Source organism: Mauremys mutica, chromosome 7, assembly GCF_020497125.1.
Source record: "Mauremys mutica isolate MM-2020 ecotype Southern chromosome 7, ASM2049712v1, whole genome shotgun sequence".
NCBI lineage: Eukaryota > Metazoa > Chordata > Testudines > Geoemydidae > Mauremys > Mauremys mutica.
Window position 1 is genome coordinate 36,410,667 of NC_059078.1, and position 24,054 is coordinate 36,434,720.

Here is a 24,054-nt window from a genome sequence, read left to right on the forward strand (position 1 = left end):
CCTAAATGTATTCTACAGAGTAACATTGACTGAGATTTTTATTAAATATGATGATAAATAACAAAATAGCATACCTTGGTTTTATGTGGATAATTTTGCCTTGACATATCTCCAGATAAAAAAAATTCTGAGTTTGAATTTGCCTGAGTGAGGAATGAAATAGTGAGATTTTATGCAATGACTTATAGACTGGGAATAACAAATTCCTTAAAGAACTGGAATATTATTTTTATTTGGAAACTTTACAGTGTCTCTGGATTTATTTTTTAAAATATTCATTAATTTATTTTTTAGAAATATATGTACTCAAAAACATGTCCAAAGTCTGCGTATGCCATTGTAGCTGCGACGCAGGGCCCGCCACAGGACCATCCTAGTGCTATGTGTAGCCAAGCAGAGTGCCTGGAGTAATCTTCATCAGATGTTGCATGAATGTATATTTCCACTACATGTAATCAGATTGCAATATGAGGCAAAGGATTCAGTGTGTATTCTCTGATTATGTAGAGTAAATGTATGCATGTGTGTGAGAGACCCCACACATCGATGATGGGCAAACTAGCTCAGGTAAAATGCCCCCCACCCCCCCAGCAGCCCAATAATCAAACCAAAGTTGAATTTCTGAAACAAAGTGCAAATGATTTCTCTCTCATGATTCCTCACCTGTGTGTACTGCCACTGCTCTTTAGAGCTGTGACCAGGACTGAAAGCAATAGTGCCAAATTACAATTTGAGTGGTGACTATTGTAATATTTCTGACCCAAACGGAGACAAGTGGCAATTGTATTAAATCTTGGCTTCAATAGGGGTGCAGGGGTGTCAGTCAAGGAAGAATCAGACACAATGTTGTTAAATGACATGAAAATCTGAGCTAGGCACCATGCAGATAACATCAGGACAGAGTTGTTATTTTAAGGGTTTATTCCTATTACGTGCATTTCATGCTTTGCTATTCATTCTAGGGGTGCACATCTAGAGAGGAAGCATTGAAGCACAGGACTGGAAGTCACGCAATATTTATTGGCAGTTGTTTAGATTTACTCTTGGACTTTAGGCAAGTCCTAGCACGTTGTCTGTGCAGCGTGGGGGAGCTTGTGCTGCCAGTGTGTGTTTGGTTGCTACACAGAAGACTTCGCTCTCCTTTGCTGCCTGTTCTGCTCTTTTTCATTAGTGTTGAATCCATTAAAAATATAAATAATATATACAAATTGGACAGACTGCAGTACCATCCCTTCATCTTACATGCTGGGAAATACCTGAGGCAAAAAACAAAGCCAAAAAAAACCTTTTACAAAACTTCTCATTAAAAGATAAGACCCATAAGTTTAGAGAAGAGTGTCCCAAGGGATTACTCACATTTCTGTTCAATTTCCAGCTGGAAGTGGTAAGAATGGAATATTATCTATTCATACATTTGTCTGTACCCTTCTGTTCATCCCTCTATCTATTCATCAACGACTGAGCCTATCACTGTAGTATCTGAGTGCTTGTGTAGACTGATGCACTTGGGTTTGTTTTTTAGCAGTAGAAGTGAATAGGAGTAGTCTTTCTCATAGTACTCCATAGACTTTGCAAAACTCTGTACAGGTGCCAGTATGCAGCTGTGCAGTTTCCATGTTGGAAGGACAGGTTATGTATTGTGTGCCTCCATCAAAGGAAAAGATCCAGCTGAGAATGCACAAGAGACCCAGAAAGGTGCTTCTGCAGTATGTTCAGGCTTTTCATCCTGAATTTCAAGGCCCATGACTTTATTCCACTTTCCTTTCCTTCTGTTCCCCGCCCAAGCTCACACCCGGGCTGCTGCTTTTACAGACATCTACCCAGCCTCCACTTGCACTTGAAAAAACATCTCTCTGACTGAACATCAGGCAGTTCAGGGGCTTTGCTGATTCCATAATCCAGGTCAAAGCAGGGTGAATTACTTCTTTGGTATTCAGCCCAGATCAATGCATTGTTGTTTATAATACATAGAAGATTAACAGTGTAAGCAAAGAAATAACGTGATTGTTATAAGCAAAGAAATAAGGTGATTGTTATACCACTTTTCAGTGAAAGATCTGTCATATGTGAGAGAAGAATTACTATATAAATGTGTGATGAATAGCAAAAAAAAATTGCTCTGTATGTGATATAGGAGAAGACTTACTGAAGGTGTCATGCAAGAGAAAATTCCAGAAAGATTAGATAAAGTATTTTGCGAAGAATTACTTGTATGCATTACAAGAACATCTGAAAAATCTTGCTGGCAGTGGGAGGGGAGTCACTGTGAAATCAATACAGGGAATCATAGAATCAGGTCATCAATATTTTATCTCTGACCCTCTGGTAGAAAGAAAAAGTAAATCTAACAAGGACATCTTTTCTGAAGTGAAATCTGGCCAAATTTGTGATATTAATTTTAAACAAGTTATCCTTGTTTTTTTTAATTACTTGCAGTTCACAATTTAAACAATAGATGGTGGAATACCCAAGCTGGTGATCTAATCAAATGATATTCAAGGATACTAAATGTGCTTTTTGAAGTTAGGTATGGATAACTTCCCTTTCCCTCCCTCCCAAGAAAAATCTTGAGTGCTATTCCTCTGATACCCAGTGTTTGCTGCAATCTCCCTGCCCCAGTCACTTGGGATCCAAGCAGGCAGGTCTTGGATGAATCTACATTAAAGGACATGTTTTATTATGAATAAAGAAATTCCCTCTTTGACTACTGAAGAGTACAACAAAAGTCATAACACTACCAAGGTAGAATATTTTACATGGTATTCAACCCCAGAGCAGTTATCTGCTCATGGTGTATGAGAACAGGTTGATTTGTTTTAATACCTCTTAAAAAACACAGGCTTAGGTGTCAAAGAAGATTTTATTGTGCATCTTCCCCAGGGAAGGGAGCTCAAACACCAGTGGAGAATAAGGGTGAGTGAGATTCTTCTACACCTTGGACACATTCCACTCTTATGCCAGGGTAAAACCTGGGGTAAATGTATTGATTTCAGCAGACTTCAGCTTACACCACTATTACCGAGAGCAGAATTTGGCCCAATATGTTCAAAAGAAACAAATGCTCTGATGATAATTGAAAACATGTTTTCTCACGAACACACTGTTATGCAGGACCAGTTGTCCTTCAGGTAGAAACTTCCCCAACAATCTGCCATGGTTTATGAGATGTCCACTCCATCCTCTACTATGTATGTGTATGGTGGTTGCACAAATTAATGTTTTATTAAATTTATTGTGGTGGGGAGGGGGTAGATGGAGCTCAAATTTACATTTCAAGTTTGGGAAACATTTTCCTACTAAACCTTTTCTATATTCTCTGTCCATTAGACTTCCAGCCTATGAAATAGCCAACTCAAATCATACAGGTTTTCAAATACCCAGGCAGCCATCATGCTCATTCAATCGTAAAGCCATTTTCGGCCTCTTTAATTTTCACTTGGACTTTCCCCAAAGTTTGCTTAGGATAGCACTATTTGTAACCTCAGGATTACACCCACATGATACATGTCAGCAGCAAGTGGTACCAGATTACACATAATTGGCCATATTCTGTCCACCATTACCACAGTGCAATCCCATTGACTAAATAAAAGGCCCTTGCAAAGAAGTTAATTTAGTTTTCTAGATGGTAAGCAAATGAGCTTTGGGCAGTTCTAATGAGATAAATTCAACCCTAGAGGATGGGGAAGCATCTTTACTGTGTTAACATTAAAGGATATAAATGGATAAAATTATCAGGGCTCTTTAACTTGTTTTTAAAGTAGCAATTGCAGAGGCCCTTTAAATCCACAATGTCTATCTTCAATATTAATGAGTGTAGATAGTGCTGATACAGCAAGTTCATCTGATAAGGTTATAGTGAGTACATAATCTATTGCTATTTAAGGATCATCCAATTACAACAAATTCTCCCTCATCTATTTTATTAGTGCTCATTCATTTTTACTTGCCAAGATGCAACAGTTTGTATTCAGACTTCAAATGGATTAGAGAAAAGACAAACCTCTGCAAGAAGGAGAAAACATATTTGCCTTCTTGTAGCAATTTCATTTACTTTTCTGGCTACTTCATGTTTTATTCTACAAGTTGTTCACAACCAGCTCCTCGGAGAGTTGAGGATTCTTTATAGGAAGGTAACTTTCTACATTTGAAAGGCCTCTTGGGTGCTCAGCATTAACTATACAATGTAGTTAATTAGCATAATGGATTTCCATTTTATTTTTATCTCAGGTTTGCACGGGACATGATTTAATAAATGAGTTCAGGGATAGGACAAGAAGTCAACTGAATGTTAAAAGTTTTCTTCCCAACAATAGATTGTCAAGGGAATCTCTTGGCTTTGTATGGCTGCTAAAACAAAATGGGATTATTTGTATTGCCTTGTCCACAGCCTAAAAACAGTGATTTAAAAGTATATTTGCATGTAATGTAATTCTCTCACCTCCCTCCAAATACTTGTGAACAAAATGGAGCTGTTGCAAGGAACAGTCTCTTTTGCTTTAGCAGAAGTGTCATCAAAGGGAAGATTTATTACAAGCAAACTTTTCCATCCGGTACATTGCAGTGGGAGCAATAATGCTCACTGGTCAAAGGCCATTGGTTTATTTTGTGCATGATGATGCTTCCTTATTGTATGCCTTTTTAATAGAAGCTAATATTGGGTAATAATTTCAACAGTTTGATTGCTTAGTAACATCTTAAAATCTTGCTATTATTTCTATTTTCTGGTTAGTGCACAGCTGTGGCCAAGTATTACCTACATTAAATATGCCTGGCCTCACAGTTTAATTAAAGGGCAAGCAGCAAGTAAAAGTTTTAAATATCTTTTGTTTGTCACATAATTAATAAAGAGGCAGAAACTTCACATGCTGCATGTGCAATATGTGAGCATAAAGACAAGGCCTTTCATGTCTTAGCATGTATATATCATTCCATCATCATTTGTAAGCTATTTCTACTACTCAGCATCCTGCTAGGGATGTCTTACAGATCTGTCAGGCAAGTCTGGCATAAGCCTGTTTAAACAGAGAGCTATGTTCTGCTACCATGCAGAGGGAGAGCAGGACAGTTTCTGAGTGTTCCCTGTGGAGTGGAGTGGAGAGTAGGCAGACCTATAGCCTGGCCCTCCACCTACTGATTGGCAAACATTGTTGGTTGGCCATGCACAGGTAACGGGAGTAAAATTCTGCCCCCTTAAGGAAGTGAAGCAATTTGCACTCAAGAGCTTCAGACAGGCTTTCTGCTGGCCAGTTTTCCCCTTAAAGGCACAGTCTAGCTCAAAATAAGAAAGAAAGTAATTTGAAGGTTCTCTCTTCTGGTGGTATTGTTTTGCCAAATGTGTACACTAGTGGCTGAGCAAATGTTTTTGAATAATGCCATTGGTGCCCAACCAGTTTTTTTTCCCCCATACATATATATTGGAATTTTGGATTTTCACCCTTTCACAGTTTTCTTTACAGCTACAGTAGAGCCTCAGAGTTACGAACACCTCAGTAAAGGAGGTTGTTCATAACTCTGAAATGTTCATAACCCTGAACAAAATGTTATGGTTGTTCTTTCAAAAGTTTACAACTGAATATTGACTTAATACTGCTTTGAAACTTTACTATGCAGAAGAAAGATTCTGCTTTTAGTCATCTTAATTTAAATGAACCAAGCACAGAAACAGTTTCCTTCCCTTGTAAAATCTTTTTTTTTAACTTTTCCTTTATTTTTTTAGTAGTTTACATTTAATACAGTACTGTAGTTTATTTGCTTTTCTTTTTCCTTTTGTCTCTGTCGCTGCCTGATTGCATTTTTCCAGTTCCAAAGGAGGTGTGTAGTGGACCCGTCAGTTTGTAACTCTGCTGTTCATAACTCTGAGGTTCTACTGTATGCATCACCCTGTTCTGTGCCATCATTCCCAGAATGACAGATAGATGAGAGCAGTATGGGGATACCCGTGGGTCCACATAACGGAATAGGTATTAGATTCTCCTTGCACTCTAATTAATTATTTACCCTCTAGTTGTGGGTATCCCAATTTTCAAATTCCTAATGTATTGTATATAAAATCAGAATAAATTCATTTTGTACTTCCTGATGAATTCCTTACTCTTTCATGCGTTTAATAATCTCTAAAAAGATGATTGGATGTTTTCCTACTCTTTCACACTTTATCTCCTCTCATAAAATGCTGAGCGTCCTTGTTCTCTGAGCACTCCCAATGCACCAAATTACTTAGAGAAGACAATGAGAGCTATTTACGCATGCTGCACTGCTTGGGGGGTAAATCCACTGTGTTTCAGTTGCTGGAGATATCCAAGCAAAAATATTCCTTTTCTTTCCTATTTAAACTTACTCGGCGGTAGCATGGCAAGTTTCTGTCCTGAGGGGTTTGGTTTATCTTGTATTTCTGCTATCATTTTACTTGTGTTTGAAAACAAAATATCTTTGAAAACTTCAGCTGGGATACAGTGGTCACCATGGCAAAAATCAGTATTTGCTAGTGTAATCCACACTAGAAGAGAATGGGTTGTTTTCCCCTTCCTGTGGCAGGTCCCCATAAGAGTTGTATGAGTCTCAATGTATCCAACTAAAGGATTTAGTCAATTAGTATAAGTTCATGCTTAGTTATCACAAAAGTGGTACTGAAGATATTACAGCTGTTTCTCAGACTGAGTATAGGGAACAACTCTGATTCTGCTGTGTAATCACCATTGGCAAACATTAATTTTTTCCTGGGCACTATTGGTTGCATTATGCGTAGGAGCTTAAGTCACAAACCAGCAACTGTTCTGCATGGGTGGACCCTTGAACCCACATGGAGCAGCTTGAGGGATCAGGACCTTATTGTGGTAAGAATGTGTGATTGCCAAAAGCCAAGCAGTCTTTCTCTACAAATGTATGCACTTGAGTTAGTCAGTCTTTTATCTGACTAACACAGTAATTCTTAATATTGATATAGTTGGCAAGCATAACATGAATGTAGATAAGTTTTCTTCCTGCATTAATCACTTTTATTATATTGGTTAAGTATATCAGTATGGTAATACTGAATCTAGTCAAATGTTTTAGTCTAATAAGCTGTTACTAAATATAACTCCCTTATCATAATTCCCTCCATATATGATTGACTTAGTTTTAATAGGACTAAAAAGTGATTTATGATGTGTTTAAATTAATATTCTATCTTTGGGTGGAGGTTTTATTTATGTATAGGCTTTCAGTGGTGCTCACCATTGTAATAATGTGATTGAATTGACAGTAGCTGCAGCAAAAAAAGAATTGCAGTGCAATATATGTTTTAATCACAAGAATTTCTGTATTCAGAATGTATACTGGAGCACATACTATAGTGGAGTGTGCCATATTTACTTACAGCTGGTGCATATGATGCATATAGCACTTCATTATAACGTGTATTTATATTTACTGAGCCAGATCATAAAATGTTAGCATAAAGGAATAGCTTCTTATTGGATGTAAATATCCACATTCAGTGCATTTTTTCATAAATCAATCAGTAATGAATTTTACAAGCTGTCAGATGGAGCCCAATTTGAATATCTTTTTTGTGATCAAGAATAATCTTTTATGTAACACATACAAAAATCCCATTCCAAATTCTGAAAAATTAGACTATTGTAGCGTCACGTTGCTAAAAGCATTCATGTGCTTTCTCACAAGCATGGATTGTTCATGCAAAACACACAATGTGCAGGTACGCACACATATTTTATTGTCAAAAATGTGGACCAAACAATTTAGAAAGTTAAAAAGAAGTATAAAACAGATTACAACTGGGGCACAGGACTTCTCTGGGGGATTGAGAGACACTTAAGAGCAGTTGATGGCATGAAGCACATCCAAGGAACTTTAACCTCAGTTTATCATAAGTCCCAAGGAAATGCCATTATTACTGCCATCAGATGAAAATGAAAAAAACTATAGGTGTATGGATTTTTTATGGGTGATTCAGTTTCAATTGGTATATATAAGGCATTTCAAGAGAATTAATACCCTGTACGTTAGCCAGTCAGATCATATGAAACAGTTCAACATCCCACTCCTCTTTTGTTCTAATGTAGAGATATTTTACTTAGTGAAAGTACTGCTTACTCTTTAACAGACTACAGTGCACATAATTCCATATCATCCACTTTCAGTGGATGCATTGTAGCTGTTCAGCAGTTATACTTAGTAATTCCAGAAAAAGTCATGAATAATAATAATTATAGATAGTTTTTAGTATCCATTAAATTCTTGCTGTTTGCTGGAGACATTACCTTAATGGCAAAAATCTGTTTGATATATGTTGCCATGCCTTTCTGTTATGCCATCAGTTGCCACATCAATAGTGGTTGCTATTAAATGTTTGACGTTGAGATAAATATCTCACTTGGTGATATTATTGTCATGACCTGATCCAGTCCCGCTCTTTGAACGGACACCAGTTTGTTGTGACAGTATCCAACCACTGGGTCCCATGTGCCTGTAAGCCCCCTGCTGGGTAGTGACTGGTCCCTGTTCCTAACTCTGGTCTCTCATACTCCCCAGTGCCTTCTTGGGCACTAGAACCCTATAGTCCACTTGCTTAGACCCCAGAACCAGCGACTCAGCTCTCCTGAGTCCCTCCAGTTGCTTAGACACTTTCTCCCTGGAATCCACCTGGCTATGCGAGCTGTGGTTTCTTAGTTACACCCTTCAGGAACAACATGGTATTGAAGAAAGGAAACACAAGCTTAGCAAAGGAATTTCTTATACACACACACTTTACTCTTTAAAAACAAAAGAGAGTTACAAATCTATGGAAAACAACAAATTCCTGAAGGCGATCCCCCTCTATGTCCTCACCACCCCTATGATTTAATCAAAGTCCCTCCTCCTTCCACTCTTTCCACCTGGGTCTTCCATTTCTGGTGATGAAATAACTTTATTGTTATTGTTTATATTACCATAGCACCTAGGCGTCCCAGTCATATTTGGCTTAGAGAGCATACCTTTTTTAAAGCAATCTCTGATACCTTTTCTGCACGTGTTTCTGTTGGATAATTTCCAGTCATCGGACCCTCCCCCTTTTGCTTTCTTCCCCTGTGGGCTTCTGGGCAGAGAGTCAAAATCAGTGGCCCTGTTAGTAGCAAACCCATTATTCCACTGGGGTAGAACTACTCAAAATTGATTGCTCTGTCATAGCTTCCCAGACATAGTTTCTCCACCAGGTGTCAACTTTCAGCTACAATAATGAATGCTCAAAGTCACTCTGAAAGTTATGTTGAAATATAACTTGGCATTCACAAAACCAAAATGGAATTCATAAATTGACACAGACCTACTCCTCAGTCTGTCACAACTGTATCCTAGGAAAAGTTAAATATCCTGCCTTATGCTGTATAGTTGGTATTTCAGTGGGAGAGAAGTTTATTTTCTAATGGCAAACAATTAACTCTGGTTAGGATGGAACTTCAAAAGTGTGTCTGAGCTGAAATTCCCCCTATGAGCTGCACTTGAAAAGGTGAGTCATGGAGAGGAGACAAACCTAAAATCAGAAACAGTGTGAAAAGTGTTAATTATCTAGAACTTAGAGGAGCTTTACAGGAACATAATACACTGAGTGGAAGCTGTGCTTCAAGTTAGTGCTGCAAAACCCTATCGACCCAACAAATCCTCAGTCATGGGAGTGAGGATTTGTTGTGCATCCATGAAATTGGATGAATTGAAAACTGTTAGCATAAGTGAGGGCTTCTAGGACTGGTCATTTATTTTGGAGGAACAAAATGTGATAGAGTGTTACACAGTAGGGAACTTTGAATCAGAACTTCTGGGTTTTATTTCTGGCCTTGATACTGTCTCACTGTTCGACCTTAAGCAGGTCCCGTATGCACTCTGTGCCTTGCTTTTCCTATCTGTAAAGCTGCTTTATCTATCTCACAGTGGCATTGGCAACCTCCTTTCAGTACCACCTTGCCCACTTCATACGGCTACTTACATACATACTTACAAGCTTGCAGATGGGGGGAAATAAAATCCAAGCCCAAGCAGTAGAGTTGTCTGAATCGTATCTGTGCATCTACAAACATGTTTACTTTTTCCTTGGGTAAGACCACTCCTTTCTCCAAAATTAAGACCCCTTTTCCGCAAATTTCTTCCAGATATAGAGAGGATTTACTTCCAAACCACATTACTGCTGCTCTCAAAAGGCCAGCAGGGCTCGTTGTTAAGGCCAGAGGCTGATCATCACCTCTCTTCTCTCTCCCCAAAATTTAAATATCCTGTGTTATAGGAGGCACTGTAGTTCAGTAGTGTCATAGGGTGTATTGGCCCCACACTGGCCGGGCAGTCAAGGAGTTAATGCAGGAACTACCAGCCAATGTTTGATTGGCAGCCTCACAGCAGCTGGGAGAATAACAGAGCTGAGAAGCAGAAGAGCAAGGTGGCTACCAGAGGAGCAAGCAGGCTAGAGAAAGAAGGTCCTGCCAGCAAGCTGGTGAGAAACTGCCCAAGAGTGACAGCACCCTAGAGAAGGGATGACCAGAGCCATAATCTGCAGAAGCCAAGGGTGGTAGGAAGGAAGTCACGGTACAGCAGGAGAATTGCTGAGGATTGATTCTGCCTGCCTGGGTTAAGGGCCTTGAGCTGGAGCCTAGTGAAGTGGGTGGACCTGGGTTCCCCTACCTACCCCTCTGCAGAGACTTAAGAACCAAAAGAGGTTCCAAGCCGATTGAGGACAAGGCCTTCCTGACCCCTGCCAAACATAAGGGGGAATCCATATAACCCAGTGGGACAGAAATTAACGTCCTTGCCTCCAGAGTAGGACTATAAAGATTCAGACAAGAAAGGCAGACTGACCACCCTGCCAAACCAAACAGACTCTGCGCAATGCTCTATCTGGCCAAAGGGGTGCTTATGCACTGGAGGATCAGAAGTTCTTCATTCTATTCTTGATTCTGCCACTAACCTGCGCAGAGTGATCTTGGGCTTCAGTTTCCCCACCTTTCAAATGGAGTTAATGCTACAACTCTTCTTTTGTAAAGTGCTTTGAGATATATGAATGAAAAGTACTTTAAGACCCTGATCTTCCACCCACTGACATCAGCGGAAAGATTCTCATTGACTTGAATAGGCTTTGGATCAATTCCTAGAAGAACATAGTTTTGTTGTAATTGTTTTATGGGGATTCACTGTTATGTCTACTTCACGGCAATACACGTGGTGCTGCCAGTAGGCATTTCCCAGTTGTACTTGTTAAAAAGCATTACAAGTTCATTTAAAAACAGAAGCAATGTTGGAGCTACCTGACGTTTAACTCTGATTTTTATTTTATTTTATTTATTTTTATGTCCAGATTTTTAAAAATCTGAAGGCAGAAAGCTAAAGGAAATGAAGGAACTTATTCAAGACATCTGATTAGAAATTCCTTTTAGGGAGACAAAAAGGACAGTAAGCAATGTATGTATCAGTGCTTAAAGAGTGGCCTGGTATATTGGAGAATCGACATGGGACTCCAGCCTATGTGAAAACTCACCACCATACATCACATTCTCTTGCAGTTGAAGAACCAAGCCAACCAAAAGACAATATTCCATATGTAATATATTCATGTTGCTAAAAGCCCGGAGTTAAATAAGGAATATTTCATTTCTCTTAGCACTAAAAATAGTGGAGAGAGGATATAGAAGGCAGGGAATTCTTCCTCCTTATTCTCCTCCCCTTTTTGAGAATATCTGACCCATATGCAAGTGGGTACAATGATTATGCCATACTTTGTTTTTTCCTTATAGACAGGCAAATCTTATTTATGACACACAACATATTGGAAATGAACTAAGATAGTCTCAAAAGCTGCTCTGTGGAAGGAATAATGGGCCTTTTAACTGTCTTATGCGTTTTTTTCCTAGGGTGTAACCAGGTAGTATTTTAACTCGTATGGAAAGAACTCCCCTGGTATGGTTATATTGTCTTTTGGGTAACCCCCTGGGTCTATCCAAGCAAAACCAGGATAAATACCCATTTCAAACTTTTAGATCTCTGTGAATAACACTGTACTGAATGTGATTAAGTTTGGAATTACTCTTAACCAGGGTAATAATTAGTGTAGATTTAGATGACATGTATAAATTGCTGTGCACTTGTAATTACAAATTGCATTTGTTGCACTCTGGGGGTTTATAAATCCTGATATCTTAGCTATTAACACATTAAATTACAGTGATTTATGCAAATTGTTGGATAAACCAAAATTTCAGTGTTGTGCTTTACATGAGGGTTTAATTATACTTCTACAGCAGGAACAAAATAGGGTCCATTTTAAGATTAGTCTGTTCTGCCTTCCTGGCTGACAACATTCTCTGTCAAGTTAGTATCAGGCATGCAAACAGTAACAAAAATGGAGCATTGTTTATATGTTAATTGGTCACACACATGAAAAATGTAGAGTGATAGAGCACTGAACATTGTTAGCAAGTGCCGCATTAGACCAATCAGTGTGTTTGCATCGAGTTTGCTTACTCCCTTTAGTACTGGACTGATCTGGTGACAGTGGGAAACTGAGGCAGGGGGATTAAAGGTTTGATTCTGCTCTTAAGGCTTGGTCATGCAAGTGATTTTCTTGCTGCTACTTTCTTTGATGCTTGACGATAGCTGCACCCTGATGTCTTTGTGCTACCATAAGAGCTGATGAAATTACAATAGATAAAACAGTGTTGTTTAAGGCAGCTGTAAGGCTATTAGCTTTTACAGGGAAAACACAGGGGCTTGAATTTGGAAGGTAAGTAAAGGGGAAAGTGATTTGATATATATATTTTTTTAATTCAGAGGAGGTCAGCAATGCTCATGCACCTGCCAGCAGAATCTGGTGTAGTAAAATGGCTATCCACGCAATGCCTACCCTCTTGTTATGGACTGTGCTTGAAATGAACCCACAGACATTTCTAAGTGAACCATGGAGCATAAGTACCACCAATGAGTAAAGAGTAGCAGGGAGTTTGGAATATATCGTGATGTTACTTAAGGGGTATTCCCCCACTTCTTTCTATTTGTATTTTCCTCTTTATGTAAGGCCATTTAGTAAACATATGCCCTATTTAAAAGTTACAGTGCATCAGACCCTTAAGGAAAATGAACCTAAAACTTAAGTTTGATTTCTATCAGCTGTGTAATTTATTTACTTTTTAGGGACAGTTTCTGGCTAAAAATCTGCACAGGTTTATGCATATGAAAAGGAATAAATGTAGTTGTGTTAACAGTGTGTATATAACTATGCTCCTAAAAAGCACTGTGCCCTAAATCAGTCAAGTTTCCACCGCTGTGGAAAATCACAACCATAGGGGTTGCCTGATTGAGAGCTGCTACCAGCAATTTGGGACCTGGTTTGGCCAAAAGTGGGTGCGGTATGGCCAAAAAAACCCCAGCATTAGGTTCTCCTGGTGCTCATACCACCCCTCTGTATGGCACAGGCAGAATTTGGTTTTTAATGTTTAATTTCTCCTTATGGAAATATATGAGAGGAATCCTATCTTGAATACATAGGGGATTTTGATGTTTAATCCCTACTTTGTATTTCAGGGGTAGGAATTAAAATTTTAAAACCCAAAGTGAATTTACAGGTACTTATAACAGAATGATCAAAACAGCAGAATTGACATTTTGTGGTTCTTTAGATTGGGGGAGGGAAGGAGCTGAGGGGCTGATTCAGATAGTTTTTGGAACAGAAAGGCACCGCTGTATTCTTTCTGGTTCTTTCTATAAGTAAATGGGTTTCTGACCAGGCATGCTCATATCTGTAGAAGGAAGATCCAGTTTGAGGCTTAAGACCTCGATTCAGGAAAGCGCCCTTCTTCAGTAAGCACTTAACATACATGCTTAAATCCCACTGAAGTCTAGTTAAGCACATGCTTAAGTGCTTACATGAATCATTGCCTCACTGCATTGTGCAGGTACTAAATAGTTACCCAGGTAAAACAAAGCTGATGTCTAATGCAGTACTATATTCAGAAAATGAACCAAACATGGTGGATTTTGCAAATTGATCGGATCAAAATTCTGACTTACAGCTAATTGGAAAATGGAATTTCCATCCCATGGGAAATTCTAATTCCTAATAATTTGTTTTAATTCCTAACCAGATCAGAACGATCAGATCAAAAGTCAAAATTTCTACATTATAATATAGTAAAATATTAAATATTACATCATATTAAATTTATTATAATTCAGTTCAATTTTGACTTCTTGTAAAGTAAAAACTAAACGTTCTACCTTATCAAAATGAAAGCATCACTATCTAAATGAAATGAGAAAGTTAAAATGATTCATTTTTTCTTTTCCCCATGAAAAATTTCATTGAAATCAACATGTTCCTGCAAAAAGTTTGGTGAAACTGTATTTTCCAATGGAAAACAGTTCTGTCAAATACTTTTCAACCAATTCTACTCATGTTACCTAACTCTTTCTTGGCCATTAATTTTTTCCCCACCAAAATACAATGCAAAATTATGTACCAGCTGCAAATATCTAAAGTGAGTGTAGTTAAAGTTTCCTTTGATCTTTTACCAGGAGGAGAGATATTATCGGCTCAACTGGTATTCCCCCCTATAAGTATAAGGAATGCTGTACCTGCTCAAACCAGTCATGCCTTATCTACTGTAAAAATGTTAAATGAACTCACTATATGGGAGAAAACAAGAAATGCATGTAAATTAAGGGAACAGTTATGCCCTGGATTATTTTTTTTTTACACCTGCTTTATTTGAGCAATTATTTCAGTTTATTGGTTAACAAAGCCCTTACTAAGATCTCTAAAGCCACAATGATTGGCCAATGTTTTCTTTTGATGTATTTTCATGCATTCCTTCTCAAAGGGCATAATTCAGATTGCTCTGTTGCTGCATAATGGTTGTGGAAATGATTTGTGAATAAGACCTTTTGTAGTAAAAGATAAAATGTAAGATGTTTCCTACGTTTGTAAAATTAGCTTCCAGTTCTCTGGCAACTTAATGTGTACAAAGAGAGGGCATGGTTAACAGTTTGTCATCTTATGCAGACATGATGCTTATTTAGACAAAATGAAAGTAATTTGGAGAGGAAAACAATTTTACGCCCTCTTGAAACACTTTTCCTGGTAGCTCAAAACACTTACAATTTGTATAATTTTCTTGTACAGAACCTTAACTATATGCACATTACAGTTATTTCAATGCATTATAACTTCATTGTAGTTGCAGGCTACACCATTTGCCTGTTAGTTTCAGGGTGGAGTTTAAGGTGCTGTGATTTTTTATTTTTTTTTTTTTTAAACCTATAAAGCCACAAATGGATTGGGACTTGCCTACCTGAATGACTGCCTCTCTCCCCGTGCTATGCTGCTACAGTTGTGATCAGCAAAAATCTCGTGCTCGGGTTTAAATGGGAGAGGGCAGCTGGTAGGGTGATCTTTAATAGGGGTCATAGACTCTGAAACTGACTTCCCCCTTTGGACCTTCAGAGCTCAGACTGTTGATGTTCCAAATACACTGTAAGGTTCATCTCTTTCCTGGGAATCTGGGGAGCCAGGCTAGAAAAACATAGCTGGAGTATGATACAGAGTTGTTATAGTGCATGACCATTATTATAGTGAGAGGTAAAAAATATACTGGTGGGAGAAGAAATTCTGTAGTTAGGTTTTAATATCCTAATTTTTGTAGCTGTGCGCGCGCACACACACACACACCAAATAAGATGGGCTCTTAAAATAAATAAAAATATTAAAGAAGGAGAACAATGAGGAGTCCTTGTGGAACCTTAGAGACTAACAAATTTATTTGGGCATAAGCTTTCGTGGGCTAGAGCCCACTTCATCAGATGCATGAAGTGAAAAATACAGGAGCAGGTATAAATACATGGAAGGATGGGGGTTGCTTTACCAAGTATGAGGTCAGTCTAACAAGATAAATCAATTAACAGCAGGATACCAATGGAGGAAAAATAACTTTTGAAGTGGTAAGAGAGTGGACCATTACAGACAGTTGACAAGAAGGTGTGAGTAACAGTAGGGAGAAATTTGTATTGGGGAAATTAAGTCTAGGTTTTGTAATGACCCAACCACTCCCAGTCTTTATTCAGGCCTAATCTGATGGTATCCAGTTTGCAAATTAATCCCAGTTCTGCAGTTTCATGTTGGAGTCTGTTTTTGAAGTTTTTTTGTTGAAGAATTGCCACTTTTAGGTCTGTTATTGAGTGACCAGAGAGATTATTTAATGGACACAAATCTGACATCAGGAACCAAAACATTCAAAAACCAGTAGAAGAACACTTCAATCTCTCTGGTCACTCAATAACAGACCTAAAAGTGGCAATTCTTCAACAAAAAAACTTCAAAAACAGACTCCAACGTGAAGCTGCAGAATTTGCAAACTGAATACCATCAGATTAGGCCTGAATAATGACTGGGAGTGGTTGGGTCATTACATTGGCTTATGCCCAAATAGATTTGTTAGTCTCTAAGGTGCCACAAGGACTCCTCATTGTTTTGGTGATACAGACTAAAGGGAGCTACCACTCTAAAAAGGGAGAGTTCTGTAAAACTTTGGGAGATGTGATTGCTTCTGTTTGAGTCATAGCATAATGGGCTGAATTCAGATTTGCTATTTTTAAATATTAGTTTTAATTATTGCAGTGTAAATTTGTTTCCAGATACCTGTTAAGGATCTCACACTTCAAATGCATCTGGTGCAGTTAGGTGAAAAAACTGGTCTGGATAAACTTAGGTTTACATACAGTATGTTCTAGAAAGATTGTAATATGTTCTCTAATGCTTCATTTTGTTCAGCTTCTGATGATGCAATCAGGACTGATCTTAAACTTATGAGGCTAGCTCCTAAGAGCTTTGATAGCACTGAGAACTTACGTGATCCATATTTAAACAGCAGCCATTAGCATCACTCACTATGCTCTGTCATGAAAACATTCAGCCTCATAGCTAAACTACAGTTTAAGGGGCTTCATATACATTAGGTATAGAGTCAAGCATGTGAAAATCCTCAGCGTACAGGCATGTTTTTAAAGTTCTTAAAGAAAAAAGTGGCATAATTATTTTCAAGATAGAAGGTAATGACCTTGTTCATAGAAAAATGGCTTTGTTGTGGAGCAAGGGGTGGAATGTTGACAAGTGCAGGGGACTGGGAGTCAGGAATCCTGGATGCTAGTCCCAAATCAACCAATGAGTCCCTGCATCACCTTGGACTAATCCATTAACTTCTCCATGTCTCAGTTTATCCATCTGTAAAATGGGGATAAGGTTTCTCACCTTTATCATCAGCATTAGCTGATGAGAGGGGGGGAAGCCAGTACAAATTACTGGGGCCCGGCGGTCCGGAAGGGGGCCTGGGAGCCGGCTTCCCCGGCCCTGTTTAGCCGGTCCGCCCGTTGCTGGGGGGGGGGGGGGGGGAATTTGTTTTCACCGGGGCCCAAACCTGCTGTCGATGGCCCTGGCTATACCACAAAAGAATCCATGGGTTTGGAGGGAGGGCTGCCTGGAGATATGATGCTACAGAGTCTGTACTCCTTCCAGACCAGGATTCAGTAGAGCAGAAAGGAGAATATGGCTCTAAAACACTATTTTCATTATTCATTCACGCATCAGCAGCTCTTAATATGCCCATTCCTTTTCTGTATATTTACTGTGTGCTGGTTTCTTCGCTGGTCTAGAAGTGCATTTTCTTCCTTCCCTTCATTACACTATACAATAGTAACAAATAGTTTAGGTGTTTTTGCAAACAAGAAGTCATCACATATTAGTGGAATACACATGCTGTATAGAACATAATCAACATTTGAATTAATGTTCCCATGAATATATATTGCACTAATATCCAGAGTACTAAAAGGGAAATTAGACTTCGTTATTTTGTATGACAGGATCCAGAGTACTGACAAAATGGCTCATAATTCCATGGTCACGTGCTTTGAATTATATGTGGAAAATAAGTGGAATATTTGTGTCACCAGTATTTTGCAATGTAGCTAGCTGCGTTGAGTTATGTTGTAAGAAAGCAGCTGTATTCCCCCCTCCCTTCTTATTCTGGTGTATTTAAAAATATTTTTAGCCTTGCTATTTCTGGTTACTGTGCACATGGACCATTTCATGGAAGCTTAAATGTAGTTGGTTAGAAGCTCCAAAAAAGAAATGCAAACACTTCCTCTTTGTCACAGGGAATCTATTCTCTGATAAAGTGCCTGTGTTTGCATTCACTGCTTTAAAAGAAAGATTCAAAATACTTTAAAAGATAATTGATAGAGAGATTTTTAAGTAGTTAAAAAGGTGGGCAAGGAAAACTAAAGCTTATCAAGGCTGTCAAGCTGTCACTGGGTGAATGAGGCAGATATCAACAAATTATGAGCAAAATTATAAATATCTCATCAAAACCCAGCTTGCAAACCCTTTAAGGTGGATATTTTAAAATCTGCTTTAAAATTAACCCCAAACCAGGAATTCTTGCTCTAAATAGGGTGACCAGATGTCCCGATTTTATAGGGACAGTCCTGATTTTTGGGTCTTTTTCTTACATAGGCTCCTATTATCCCCAGCCCCCATCCCGATTTTTCACATTTGCTGTCCAGTCACCCTAGCTCTAAATGAGTGAGTCTTTTAATCTATATGGGTCTGATCTTGCATTCCTTGTGCACACTACCTAAACTCCCACTGTTATGGGCAGGGGCGGCTCTATATATTTTGCCGCCCCAAGCACGGCAGTTAGGCGGCTTGCCTGTGGGAGGTCCGCCAGTCCCGCGGCTTCGGCATACCCGCTGCCAAATTGCTGGCAAAGCTGCGGGACTGGTGGACCTCCTGCAGAAATGCTGCTGCCTTCACGGCGACCGGTAGGCCACCCCCTGCGGCTTGTCACCCCAGGCACACGCTTGGTGCGCTGGTGCCTGGAGCCGCCACTGGTTATGGGGCTTAATTGTGACCTCACTATTTCCACTGTAAACAGGGACTAACTCTGTAGAAGTCAATGGAGTAACACTGATGTAAAAACATTGTGAAAGGAGAATAAGGTCCAGCAGGAGTTTGGCATTTTGCTAGAATCCCCTGTTTTGCAGTTGTTCCCATGCGTGCATCTCTTCTGGGAACTAATCACTACTAAAAGCCAATCTGAACCTGGCCCAACAGAATGTATGGGGAATATCTGATTTGTAATTAATGGAGATCTGAGCTTATCTTAATGCTCCAGTGTTAATTAAGTTTGGAAATAATTATGAGAGGCACTCCACTTCAGGGCTGCGGGCGGGGGCGCAAATGGGGCAATTTGCCCAGGCCCTGCAGGGGCCCCCACGAGAATATAATATAATCTATAGTTTTACAACTTTTTTTATGGAAGGGGCCCCCGAAATTGCTTTGCCCCAGTCCCCCTGAATCCTCTGGGTGGCCCTGCTCCACTCCTGCAGAAGGAGAAAGATGCTAACCGACACCTGCCTGCTCCCAGGCAGCGGGGATGTGTGGGTTTGAGGGGGACTGGGAGACGCTGCCTTTAAAGCCCCGCCAAGTGGGTTGCAAGCCAACAGCAACGTTTGTTGTCACCAAAGCAGAGCGCGAGCCGGGGGAAGGAGCCGCCACCCAGAGTCACCAAGCTGCTGAATAGCAATGAAGCCTGCCTCTCCCAGCCTGAATGCAACGATTAATAGAGCCTCTGCTCTCCCGTCCCCGCCACATGAGGAAGGGGACAGGGAGAGGAGGCTACTCCTGCCTCTTCCTCCTCCCCCCGTCACATTCCTGCAATGCCCAGAGCTCGCTTGACTCCAGTCCCTGCTCTTTTCCTGGGGCGGGGGCCGCCTCCTTCCCCTTCTCTCTGGCAGCCAATCTCCGCTTAATCAGATCAATGCACCCCTCCCCGTGCAGGCATTTGTATTCCCTGCCTCGCGCTGCTAGGGCTGGAGCCGGGAAGGGTGGACCGGCTCGTGCCTTTTCGGACCCGCTGCTCGCAGACTCACCCAGAGAGAGGACTGGGCCCTGGGGGCGGGGGTGCCCACGTGTCACTGTGCTGGCCTGGCCTGGCAAGGGGAGCTGAGGCGAGCCCGCGGGAGGCTATGCTAGCCGCCTGGACACCCCCCCTCGCTACTTCTCTCCAGCCATGTGGTGCTTGCACTGTAACTCGGAGAGGACTCAGTCCCTGCTGGAGCTGGAGCTTGACAGCTGGTAAGCCATTGCCGTGTGGGTTTGAGGCGTTGGGAAGCGGTGTGGCTTGTAAAGCAGGCTCTCCGCTGGCAGATTGCTTCTCGCTTTCCCCTGTGTCAGTGCCTGGCAGCGCTCTAAGGAGCGGAGAGCATCTCTCTTGTCTAGCTGCAAATACAGGTTGTGTGTGTGTGCGTGTGCCTGCTCAGCTCCCCGAAATGTGTCGCTGCAAATACAGTACGGATCCTGTGGCACAAAGGGGGTTTGTCTTCGGAACTTCTAGCTTTCGCTGACTCCTTTTTTCGTGAAGCTTTAATTGTGGGGGGAACAACAACCCACTTTCGCCTGGAATTTCCATCAGTGTGGCACACGCTGCTGGTGTGTAAGGAAACGATTTTACCACCACACACATTATACGCTGACCAAAAAAGCCCCACATTTTCGACAGTACTTTCTAAAGCCCACCGTGTGTATAATGGTGCACCTCTTCTCTGAACCATATGTGCATTTAAGGATTTTCTTTGCACACAGCTAAAGACATAGTACTGTGTAATGTAATCTGGCTAATTACAGCCAACTGTAGCTTTGTAGTAGAGGACCCTGTGTTTTTCTGGAGCTCTTATAGTTGGATTTCATAGCACACGTACTTAGGTTTTGGGGGAAAATGCAATTGCAATGCCATCTTCCTTTTATAGACATAGGCCCAAATTAATAATGTAGCTATTTGAACGTGGGATCAAAAGTCAACTTTTAAACTTATTGCAGCTAATTAGTGACAGATGATACTGCTGTTTTTATCCTTCCTCTTATAAAAAGTGCTGATAGTAGGATGTGATTTGCCCCAGGTATGTGCAGTATTTTACACACATACACCTTTTTTATTCAGCTTATGATGTATTCCAAGAAAGCATGTGACTAATATCAAGTTAACCACAAGCTCTACTTCAAAGCCATTTTATGTACTGTTCTTGTAGTTGTCAGAAATCCTCCAGGGAAACCAGAGTTAATGTTGTTGTCAATGTATTTAGTGTAAATGTGCTGAAGTTAATGATGTTTGTGGATCACAATTTATCCTAGGAATCTTTGCTCCAAACAAAATAATAATGATCAGTTTTTATTTGAAGGCCTTAATATTATGTGTGTGATAAGCAACTAATTTAGGAAAAACAGACTAGTGACAGTATTGGTTATTTTGATATGCACATAAAAGTTTCCACATTGCTTCATATTTAACTTATTTAAATATTTAATTACCTAAATGAGAAGAATGCTGAAACCTGTGGTGTTAACCATTGGATATATTAGTCAATTGTGCAAACTGGTATCTAGGCAATCTTTAAAATGTGCATTGTTATGCGCGGTTAAAATAGCCAAGAAAAACAGTTGCTTTCTCATATGTAAAAGGCCCTATTCAAAATAATCTCTTGTCCATTTAAACAAATGTAATCCAACAAGAAATATGATAATACTTTGAGTATTAAAAAAAACCAATTACTTCAATTAGGCAAATGTATCCAACATCTTAAACTGGTAAACTTAAAAAAAAAAAGTAGTATAAACAATTCTAAAAAATGACTAGATACAATGTGGCTTTATATGGATATAGAGGGAGATATATTTTCAATAGAAGAGAGAAAATGGACTCATGAGGGAAAATATTAAAATAAAATTTACTATAGCTTCTAAACAGAAATATAATGAGTCTGATGCCTATTATACTTCTTGAGAAAGTAATTGAAGTTGTATAGGAAAGCTTCTTTACGTGGAAATTTGGAAACTTGTGTGTTGCTTTGAAAAATATGATACACTTCATCGATGGAAATGTATCCAACTGTGGCAAAGTGTGCACAACTTTGCCACAGTTGTGCACACTTAATAATATTTGACTAAACGACATTCCAACTGGGCAACAGATTACAAATATAATGCATGATGTGTTTCATTAATGGCAGCATGCCTGTCCCTGCAGAGCTACAGTTTGCCACTAGGTCATCATTGCAGTCCTATTCTTCCTTCTCCATGTGCATGTGTTCATGCTCTTCCGTTCAGGAAAGCCTGATTGCTCTATCTGATATGTGTTGTAGGAGGAATTGCAGAGCACTTTGTTTACTATAGTCCTATTTAATTATGTCTGTGCTTATAGGGTAATACTCTTTTTATAAACACAACATTTATTGCATCTAACTAGTCCCCCTAGAGGATTTCAATATTGTTGATTTAAAACTATGTATTTGTCATTTTGCTTCCTTTTTATACCAGGGCTGTTTTGTAGCTGTGGTCTCCCTTTCTAATCCCTGAAGTTGCTGGTGTTTACGATCCTGTTATATAGTAATTAGAAGTTTTCATTCTTTGTTAAATAGGTGGTTTAGTTAATTCTAGAATTTTACATGTGGAGTGGGCTTCCAACCATTTAAATCCATCTCTGTACTAGTATTTAAAATGTTAAACCATTTTAACTTTCACCAGAGAGATCCAAAGTTTCAATTTCAATAAAGTAGATAATGCTAACTGATGAAATATTGATTCTAGACACTGTGCAAGGATAATTTTTTTTTATTTGGGGAAGGGGGGCTGTATCAGAATTCTGATTTGAGAAGCAATTCCACATCCCAGCCCTGCCCGATATAGTTAATTGATAACACAAAGAGCCAAGCAATTTTATTAAATACTGTAATCTGTGCTGCTCAGATAGGAAAATCCAAAAGCCCAAGTACCTTCTCTCATCTGAGAAGTGCAGCTATCCAGCCTAACTATGCCTCTTGATTTGTTTTTCCTATTACAAATCTATAGTGAAACATTTTCTAACAGCTGGCTAATGAGTTTACTGGATACTCACTGGTAGGCCTCTCTATGACTGAGTCAGTCCTCCTTTGCTGAAAAAAAAATCATGTTCAATTTTCACTGGCAGTGTGTTTTTTCTGCAGTATGAGCTGCACGTGCCTGGGCCTCATGGTACCTCTGGTCTAATTGAGGGATTCCTGAGCCTTATGACAGATTCACATTCTGCAGAATGAAAACTTTTTTTTATTGATTTTATTTTTTGTTCATTTTCTATCCATTCTGGGCACAGAAGAGACTCGTCTGAATGTGAAGTAAGGTACTATTATCTTAGCCTGAAACAACAACTTGAAAAAAGAAGCAGCCAGCTGCCCCTATTCATCTTGGCAGTGTGTCAGCTCTGAAGTTTAATGACGACACTTCAAAGAGTAGATTTTCTTATGGCAAAGGTTGCACAGTTGTGTGGCTAACTTACACACAGTTACTGCAGATGTGCTTGCAAACTGGCTAACTGCACATGACCAAACCACAACATGTAGAAATAGCTGTGATTCCAAAAGTGGACCTGCATCACATAGCCACTCCCCCACTGACTGACTGCTTGAACAGTAAGTAACAATTTAGACCAACATTTTCAGAGGTGGCCTTAGATTTCGATTGCTGCAGATTTGGGGTTTCCAACTTGGTGCTATCTTGGGCTTTACAAAAGTGCTGAGCACCTGCAGTTCCCATTGGCTCTTGTTAAAACTGGGGGTGTTCAGCACCTCTGAAACTCCAGGCTCAAGGTGTCTCAGGTTGAGTATCTGGAAACAGAGGCACAAAAAAAATCAGAGGTCATGAAAAAATTGGCCTGATTCTCTACATTAGTGTCATATTCTATCTTTGTGCAAAGCTCCAGCTGACATCTGCCGTGTGGCCCTAACTTTGTACCACAGCCCAGGGGCTGTAATTAGAATGTAATTCAGCCCTCATCATAGGGCTGGTTTTTGGGAAACCGTGAAATAGTGATGGTCGTAAGATTGTACTGCCAAGCATCCAGCAGGACTGGACAGAATCCCCTGTAGTTTCTCCTTTTGGACACTGGACTCAGGCTCCCTCCAGCTTCACTGTCCCATTCCTCCTACGCCTCTAAGTTTCCCTCAACTGCACTTTTC

At 39.8% G+C, this 24,054-nt stretch overlaps 1 protein-coding gene across 4 annotated transcripts in view; it reads left to right on the forward strand.

Moving 5' to 3' along the window:
- IQSEC1 (IQ motif and Sec7 domain ArfGEF 1) overlaps positions 1-24,054 on the forward strand; it is a 688,386-nt gene that overhangs the window by 555,876 nt on the left and 108,456 nt on the right. Inside the window, exon 1 of one of the 4 annotated variants that reach the window (XM_045024039.1) lies at positions 19,742-20,146. The exons of the other annotated variants lie outside the window; for them this stretch is intronic. Coding sequence (XP_044879974.1) covers positions 20,082-20,146 — 65 coding nt within the window. The 5' untranslated portion in view covers positions 19,742-20,081. Of the gene's footprint in view, positions 1-19,741; positions 20,147-24,054 lie in introns of those variants that run through there. 4 annotated transcript variants of the gene reach the window in all.